This window comes from Mesocricetus auratus, unplaced genomic scaffold (assembly GCF_017639785.1).
Source record: "Mesocricetus auratus isolate SY011 unplaced genomic scaffold, BCM_Maur_2.0 Super-Scaffold_6730, whole genome shotgun sequence".
Lineage (NCBI taxonomy): Eukaryota > Metazoa > Chordata > Mammalia > Rodentia > Cricetidae > Mesocricetus > Mesocricetus auratus.
In genome coordinates, this window is record NW_024429184.1 from 17716966 (window position 1) to 17725942 (window position 8977).

At 50.2% G+C, this 8977-nt stretch overlaps 1 protein-coding gene across 1 annotated transcript; it reads right to left on the reverse strand.

The window, feature by feature from the left end:
- Nucleotides 1–251: 251 nt before the first annotated feature.
- Nucleotides 252–8327, reverse strand: Spink4 (serine peptidase inhibitor Kazal type 4). Its single transcript, XM_040740176.1, has 4 exons — nucleotides 8215–8327; nucleotides 2834–2874; nucleotides 2100–2212; nucleotides 252–376 (listed from the first exon to the last, which is right to left on the reverse strand). The coding sequence occupies exons 1-4, from the start codon at nucleotides 8273–8275 to the stop codon at nucleotides 331–333; spliced, it is 261 nt and encodes an 86-aa protein (XP_040596110.1). The 5' UTR covers nucleotides 8276–8327; the 3' UTR covers nucleotides 252–330.
- Nucleotides 8328–8977: the final 650 nt, after the last annotated feature.

Below are 8977 nucleotides of genomic sequence, written 5' to 3' on the forward strand. Positions count from 1 at the left end.
TAATCAAATTTTGCTGAGCTTCACACCTTTAATCCCAACACTCAGGAAGCAGAGACAGGCAGTGCCCTAGGTTCAGAGTCTGACCTCAAGCAGACAGAAGGTACCTGGGACCTCTAATTGGGACATGTAACAAGGTTGAGGACCACCAGGGTAGCAGGATAACACTGGAGCTAGGTGGGCTGTGAAGGCTGTCCCCACCCCTTGCTGCCACCTCCTCCCTAGATTCCCAAAGACCGGTCCACTTCACTGGCTTGGGCTGCATCTTTTATTTCACATCATAGCCTCTGGAGCATCACTGCTCTCCAGCTTGAAGCGTCATGGCGTGAGTGCTCAGCACTCGCCATCCTTCACGATCTGGATGTCCCTTTTAGTTTTTCTAGAATTAAAGAAGAAAAGAATGAGGACATTAGCTGTAGGAACTATAGGGGGCGATTCAAAAGCCAGGTCCAGTCCATCCTCCCGAGTTCAGATGCAGAGCAGGTAGTGGGGATCTAAAAGCAAATCCCCCTATAACTGACCCTCTTATATATGCCCTGAGAACTCTCAACTTCCTGGGGTTTCAACTACCACTGCTTGCTGATGGCTGCCAGACCTCTGGCCTGCCTGTTTTTGCACCTGTTGCATGACTCCACCAAGATACACCAGAGACCGACTGTCCACAAACATCACCGCCTCCCGAGCCGGGTGGTAGTGGAACGTGTCTTTAATCCCAGCACTCGGGAGGCAGAGGTAGGCAGATCTCTAAGTTTGAGACCAGCCTGGTCTACAAGAGCTAGTTCCAGGACAGCGTCCAAAGCCACAGAAACCCTGTCTTGAAAACTAAAACAAAATAAAAATCGCTGCCTTCCAAAGCTGCACTTATAGCCCCTGTCTTAGCAAATGGTACCACTAACCACTGCAGGCCATATGTGTTACTAGACCTGCAACTACAGGGCTGGAATACCTTCCTCGGAAGGCTGGGCAAAGGATTCTAACATCAAGGCCTCCCTGAGCTTTATAAAATGAGTTCAAGGCCTATGCAACTTAACAAGGCCCTGTTTCAAAGTAAAGGTGGAGCTGTAGCTCAACGGTAGGGTGCTTGCGTAGCATAGGAAGTCCTGAGTTCAGTCCCTAACATGAAACAACAGACCTTGAGCTCATGAGTTCAAGAGCAATCTGGGCAACATAGAAGAGGGAAGGGACAGGGCAGTTCTTACCCACTCTCGCCCCTCACCCTTCACATCCAGTTGTAGACTGAGCCTGTCAGCTTTACCCCCAATGTACCTCCTACCCAGGAATCTTGATCAAGACCTTTTTCAAAGCCAGGACGTTTTACATTCCTCCCAGTGTAGACTTTCACATCTGCCTAGACACCTTTGCATTGTCAAAGATTTCTCCTCCATGATCTCACTGGGCTTTCAGTCTGATTGATAATCTTACTGGTGAGAAAACTGAGACCAGGTAGGTGATACAATGTACAGAGGTCATGGTCTAGCCCCAGCTCATGTATCCCTTCTCCCCTGTTTCACATTCTAGGATGTCCCATGTCTTATATTTCCATAGACTAATTTTCCTTTATAGACCTCTCTAAATTCCCCTTCTACTTGGAATTATCTTTCCTTTTTTCTAGCTGATTTCTACTAATGTTGCAGGGTAGGCTTGGGGTTCGCCCCCTCTGGTCTTCCCCGGCCCTGCTCCCGTGTGTTCCATCTCAGTCTTGAGCTGCTGCTGGTGACTGGCTGTTGGCTTGGCTTCTCTCTCTTAGCCTGCCTCCAAGAGACTAGAGAGGCTCTCAGGGACTAGCCTTAGTAAGTGCTCAATAAAAAATAGTTGGCTAGAGGGATGAAAAATCAGATGAGATTGTCTAGTCACTCGGGCAGAACAGGGAAATCACCCAGGGTTTCTGTCACTCCCTCAGCATCTACCAGTTTCTGGCCTTTGACCTGGACCCTGTGCTTCCTTTGAGTTACATTCAACTCATTCTGTTAGTCAAATGTTTGAGGATTCTTCTGGTCAAGTCCATGTATGTGATGGAGGGTGAACTCAAGCCCTGTTCCTTTCAGACCTGCATGTACCAGAGAGGGACCACTCAAGTAGGTTGGATGGGGGAGGGAACTTACATCCGAGCCACACAGAGATGGCATTCATTTTTGTATGTCACCCCATCCGTGCCACAGATCAGTTCAGGTGTTTGGGGACACTTGGGAGATGCTGCCATGTGCTCACAAATGGGCTGTGGAAAATAGAAGTAGTAGGGATATTCAGAGTCAGTGATGGGGCCCAGGGGCTCTGCTTGGAACATGAAATCAACAACTCAGGACTCTATGCTGCTTGCTTATGTGTGTGTGCATGTGTCTGGGTAAGTTGGAGCCTGTGTCTGCTGATCCCTGGTGTGTGTGACATCCTGCCTATTATCCTGTGGGGTGTGTGTGTGTGTGTGTGTGTGTGTGTGTGTGTGTGTGTGTGTGTGTGTAGGAAGTTTGTGCCCTCAGGCTTCTGGGGACTGATTCACACACTCTTAAGTTCTGCCGCGGCTCCATTCAGTGGGCTGGGGTCACCTCTGTGTCCTGGAACCTGTGGCCTGTCTTGTGCTACACAAAGTATAGCAGGTGCAGTGTCCTACTGTGCTGGTGGGGAGTGCCCACCGAGGAAGGGACCTTGGAGACCAGGTTTAGGGCAAATCCTGAGGGCTGAAGTCAGGCTCAGGACTTGGGCCTGCTCAGTCCGGAGGAAGTATTTTGAGGAAAATGCAGGTGCAGGAGGCCACCTTGGCTGCCTTGGGACCGTTGAGGGTGTCAGGGAAAGGGTGGCTGTGTAGCAGGGATGAGCAGACTCCTGCAAGGGATGGACTTACCATTCTCGAGAAAACAATCTTCCCTGCTGACGCCTGGCCCTCTGAAAGACAAGAAGAGCAGAACAAGATGCTGTCAGCTCTGGCTGCCAAGACAGGGTCTGAGGACTCCTCCTAGCCCGGGGCACCTGGGCCTGATGCTACCAACCCAGATTTCTTGAGGAAAGGTAGTGAGGCATCGATGGTGGGGTTGCCAGGAAGCTGACGTGTTGGCTTACATGAGTAACGACAAAGTCTAGAGTTAGAAGCCCAACCTGCTTCTAATTACTCATCCCACTGGAATTTTCATGTTCTATCAAATAATGATATAAAAATTAGCAGTTAGCTGTGCCAGACATTGAAATACATGTTTTCTGGTACTCTCCATACCTCTCCCCACTCTGTAACAGAAGGAGGTAGTAAATGCTGGATCTGCTACCCAGAGCCCAGCACAGGACTGAGGTGCCAGCCCCAGCTGCCAGAAACGCTGGCTGTTCACAACCAGTCCCTACTTAGGAATTGCCCTCATGGCATGGAGCTGCCTCACTCACCCAACCTTGTCTCCAGTGCCATGGACATCCCCTAACTACGGTGTGGCTGCAAGATCTCAGCCCTCCTGCTCATGCTTCCTGCTCAAAGGCTTCCTGCAGGGCCACCCGACACGTGGGTTACCCTCAGCACTCCTACACTTCCCAGTAAATGCATGAAGACTCGGGTCTGTCTGCTGGAATACTTGACTGACCACCTACGAAAGGCTCAGAGAACTCAAATGACACGGTTGGATAAGACAGCTAGGATTTACAATATAGGTTTGCCACCCTGTTGGTGTCTTGTCTGTGAAACTCTAATGGTGGCCACACCCTATGGGTGTGGCTTCAGGCCAACGGAAACAGAGGTGTGGCGGAGAAATGCTCCCACAGTTCTTTGTGTTTTTCTGTGTAAGTGTCCCGTGTCCCCCAACAGACACCCAATTATCATTTATCTTGGGTCTAGTGAAATATTTACATCCTTGCCTTCACCACCCCAAGCCTGACTCCCTACGAAAACAAGGTTTGGCTGAGCAAAAAGCATCGTGATCATGGACATGGCCTGTGGGCAGGAGAACTTGAGCCACATTTAAGGTCCAGGTGGAGGAAGAGTGGTTCTGAAAGATGGAGAAGGGATGGATGCTTCTCCAATGGAGAGATGGACTCTACCCAGCCTCACACGGAGGGGGGGGGGATCAGTGCAAGAAGCTGCAGGGAGGCGGACTATGATTCCATATGGAGCAGCAACGCTGTGTTAATAGTAAAGGAAGCTCTCTCCAGCACTGGAGTTCCACATCTACTGCACGGTTAGCTGATTGGACTTTTTCCTGGTGATTTCCCAGATGCAGAGGAAAAAAAGGACTAAAACTAAATCATCTCTAGTGTGCTTTGTCTGTCTGGCAAGGGAGGATCAAAATGTAAATCTAACCTTGTCACCACACTGCTCAGAGTCTCTCTCACAACTGTCATAACTCAGAATGACCTAAACGTCCTTTCACAGGAGAACAGATAAAGTGTGAAACTTGTATACAGTGGAGTACTGCTTGGCAAGAAAACAAGCACTGTCAAGAGGCAGATCAGGAGGGGTTACAAAAGTTCAAGGCCAGCCTGGACTATGGAGTGAGTTCCAGGCATCCTAGCTGCAGAGTTAGACCCTGTCTCAAAAAACACACAAATAAACAGCAAAAAGGCAACCAATGACTGATGTGTGTATTTTTTTTTGTTTTTGTTTTTTTTTTTTTGGTTTTTCGAGACAGGGTTTCTCTGTGGCTTTGGAGGCTGTCCTGGAACTAGCTCTTGTAGACCAGGCTGGCCTCGAACTCACAGGGATCCACCTGCCTCTGCCTCCTGAGAGTGCTGGGATTAAAGGCGTGCGCCACCAACGCCCGGCTTGATGTGTGTATTAATTACTTTTTTGTTGCTGTGATAAAACATCACGACCAAAAGCAACTTCTAAGAGAAAGAATTTGCTTTGTTTTCTGTTTCCAGCCAGCTAAGAGTCCATCGTGTCAAGGAAGCATGGCAGCCATCTTTAGACATGGCGGCTGTAGCAAAAGCCGAGAGCTCACATCCTCAACCACAGGCACAAAGATTGTAAGCTCTCAAAGCTCACCCCTAGTACTTTCTCCACCAAGCTTCCACCTCACAAAGTCTCCACAACCTTCCCAAACAGCACCTCACCAGGGAGCAAGTGTTCAGATGCCTGAGCCTGTGGACGACATTCCCTTTCAAACCTCTGTAGTGAGAATGCCTGCAATCCCAGTACTCAGAGGATCAGGAATTTGAGGGCAAACTAGACTACAAAAAGAGACCCTGTCTGAAAAGGAGCACATACTACTCTAGCAAAGGACCTGAGTTCTGGTTCCAGCACCCATGCTGAACATCTCACAACTGCCTGTAACTCCAACTCCAGGGTGTCCAACGCCCTCTTCTGGCCTTCCCATCTACCTACACTTATTTACATATCTCACATACAAATACATGCATACGCGTAATTTTAAAAATTAAATCTTTTAAAAGCTAAAACACAATGACAGCAACAATGAAGGAACCAGATATATACATTGAAACTAAACTGCAAAAATATTTAGCTGAGCGAAGGAAAAAAATCACAAAAGACTCCATGGAGTGGGATGCCATTCTTGCCACATCTAGAACAGATCTGCCAGTGTGTGATACAATGGAGAAGGCAGATCAGGGTGACAAGGAGGGTGTGTGTGTGTGTGTGTGTGTGTGTGTGTGTGTGTGTGTGTGTGTGTGTGTGTGTGTGTGTGTGTGTGTGTGGTTGCCTCTGAGCATTGAGCAGTATAGCTGCCTCTGGGCCAAGGAAGGACCAGGATGGACCAGCAGGAGCGAAATTTCTGTGGCTTGTTTGTTTCTTTGTTGTTGAGACAAAGTCTTGCTATGTAGTCTTGACTGGCCTGGGACTTGCTATGTAGATCAGGCTGGCTTCAAACTCACATTTATCTGCTTTTGTCTCAAGTCGTGGGATTACAGGAGTATAATGCCAGCTGAGACAGGGTTTCTCTGTGGAACAGCCCTAGGTGTCCTGGAACTCACTTTGTAGACTAGGCTGGCCTCAGACTCACAGAGATCCACCTGCCTCTGTCTCCCAAGTGCTGGGATTAAAGGCGTGCGCCACTATGGCCCATTGAATTCTGTGTCTTGATTGATAGTGGTCTGGCACACATATGCGTGTACCTTGTTACCAGTCATCCGTGAGTTTTACTGAGTAAAAATGCTATGTGTTTCAGCCTTGTAACTATTAGGAGAAAGGCGTTTACAAAGGCTGAGTGAATGTGAGGGGAGGCCTGTAGTCCCAGCACTTAGAAAGTTGAAGCAAAAATATAAACATTTCAAGGTCAAAGTGAACTATAAAACAAAAACTTCAAACATTTAAAAGGCAGAACGACCTTCCCTGGCTCCCACCACTGAGTCTCTGTCTGGACCAGCACCCCACAGTCACATGTCTGAACTGTCCCCAGTCTTGCTCCCTGGGCTTGTTATCTAATATATATATATGGGCTTGTTATCTAATATATCTAATATATATATATATAATATGTATATATATATATCCTCCATGTCCCATGACCCAGAGGTTCCTCACTGCTCGCTGTCCCGGAACAGGGCCGTCTTTGACTCCTGTGGATCTGCTGCCTGAGATGCCCCGCCCCCACCCCCCCTCCACTGAAGTCACACCATCCTTCCGAGGCTCAGCCGCTTCCCGCTTTCCCGCTTTCCCGCTTTCCCTGCTGTTTGCCACCGTTCACTAAGAAGACCTGGATTTGAGCTGTGTCACTGGGTCACCCTGCCTCTCTGGGAACTCAAGCTTTTGGGGGCTCCTGTAGCACCTCCTCAGTGCCGCACCCAGGGATTGAGCACTGAAGTGTGTTACTAGAAGGGAGAGTACAGACCCTTCAGGGTCAGAATTTCTTCCTGGGGTTGTGAAAAAGCTGTGGTTAACCCCAGACATCCCATGCCCTTTGCCTAGGAGTACCCTTCTTCATTCTGCCAAGGCTGGAATCTCAGTGTGTACACGGACCTTCAAGGCAGGCTGCTTCCTGTTCCCAATGGGGAGCCGGCGGGAGGTGGGGGGAGTAAGCAGCCTGGGTCTGACCAGAGCCTGCAGGCCTCTTCCTCATCAACCCAGCTGCCAGGTTTGTGACTAACGTGAGGTAATGGGATGGAGTCAATGGTCCCAGTTTCTGCCCGGTTTCCGCTTTATAATGTTATGGCTCTTGTCTAGTGAGTCCCAGGGAGTCGCTCTGTTTCCCTGTTCTGTTTATTCTCTTATACTTTTGGTTGTGAGCCTAGCCTTTAACGGCTGAGCCATCTCTCCAGCCCTATTCTCAACACACAAACTAGAGCATTCCTTCAGGGACTGACTCCACACCAAATATGGCACTGGCTCCGACTCCATTCAGAGGAAAAAGTTCTCACATCAACTCCTAAGACTACCTAACAGTTCCCAGCTGTGCCTCCCCTCCCTCCCCTGTCCCCTCCTCTCCTGTCCTTCCCTCCCCTCTCCCCTCCTCTCCTCATCTCTCCCCTCCTCCCCTCCCCTCTCCCCTCTCAGTCTGTACCATACTCTCTGCTCCTCCATCCCCACAGTACCTCAGACATTCCAGACATGCTTCTACATCAGGGCCCTTGTGTTGGCTGTTCCCTCCACCAGAACATTCCTGCCCAAAATATCTTCTTCAGGGTTCCCTCACACCGAGCCTCCCTAAGAGACCCCTGCTTTAAACGTGCAGCTCCCTCCCAAGCCCTAGCACCCAGCCCCTTTTTTTCTTAGCCTTTATTGTGTTCTTATATGCGATTCATTGCTCCCCTCCTCAGTCCCACTAGGTTGAAGGTCTGTTGGGATGGCACTTTTTCTTGTTCTGGCCCCTCATATGTTAAGGGTGCTCCAGGCGCGAGGAAGCTCACCTCTGGTGTCCAGCCACCCAAGGGCCCCCACCATCTGCTTAACTGGTTGCCCTGGGTCCCATATTACACCTTGTCAAAGCAGAACAGGAACCCGAGGCACAGGCCAAGTCTCAGCACTCGCCACCCCACAGCCAACCTGAGGCCTGACTGCTCCTTCTGTCTCCCCAGCCCCCGGTCTGTAATTGCTCAGTGCAGCTTCGAACTGGACGACCATCCCACCCCACAGTGCCAAGGGGCAAGGACTTGGCAGCTTTGGTCCGGAGTCAGGACTGAACCTGTTTATTTGCTCTTAGCCTGTGTGTTGTCTACAATAGCAGATGAATGCCCAGGGAAGGGCTATGCAGCAAGTCCAGGCTTCGCAGGAAGCTCCAAACCCTGCCTCCGTCCTTGCACCCAAGCTCACCTACTAAGATCAAGCTTCAGAGAAGCTAGGTTCTGCCCACTCACCACTGTCCATGGCAAGGAGGGCAGCCAAGGCCAGGGTGACCATCCACAGGCGCATAGCCATGCTGCTCGTGAGGCGGGGTGACCTCAGCAAACCGTGGCCTGCGCCAAGAGTGAGGTTGGGGCCTATTTATTGCGCTGATCTCCGCCCTTATCTTATCTGGGGCCAGTTGGCAGCCAGAGTGTCACCCCAAGTTAATCTCTTCATCCTGACACCTGGAAAAGGCTTGCTTAGGGCATGATGCCGATGTGGCAGTATGATGCTGGATCCAGGGCCTGGGCCCGGGCTAGGACTGGGCAGGTTTCCAGAGCGAACAATGGTTTGGACAGTTTGCAAAGCCAATTCCGTTTATCGATTAAAGCAAGAGAAGGAACGGAAGCAGAGAGAAACACGGAACAGAGCAGAGATGGGGGTTGAGAAGTAAGTGGCGGGCAGCCGGAGACAAGGGATAGGGAAGGGAGTCATGGGTGGCTTTGTCAGCGCCGCCTCTGGCAAATCTGTGGCTTTTCCTAGACCTCAGCTGAGTGCTTACGTGGCTTTGCTGCTGAGTACTGGCGTTGGACTCGTGTGTGCCGGGCAAATGCTTCTCGGCCGATGCACCCCCCAGCCCTCCTTTCCCTCTTTGAGACAGGGTCCCACTTGGCTGCTTAGTCTGGCCTCAAACTTGCTCTGTAGGCCAGGCAAGCCTTGAACTTGAATTTTCTGCCTCATCCTTCCAAGTAGTAATACCAGGTCTACGCAACTGGGTGTCAGTTTGCCCATACG

Coding starts and splice junctions, on each gene's coding strand:
- Spink4 (XM_040740176.1), bottom strand. CDS start 8,275: ATGGCTATGCGCCTGTGGATGGTCACCCTGGCCTTGGCTGCCCTCCTT. Junction 2,875..8,214: donor CCTCCTTGCCATGGACAGTG/GTGAGTGGGCAG, acceptor CTTGTCTTTCAG/AGGGCCAGGCGTCAGCAGGG. Junction 377..2,099: donor CATCTCTGTGTGGCTCGGAT/GTAAGTTCCCTC, acceptor CTTTAATTCTAG/AAAAACTAAAAGGGACATCC.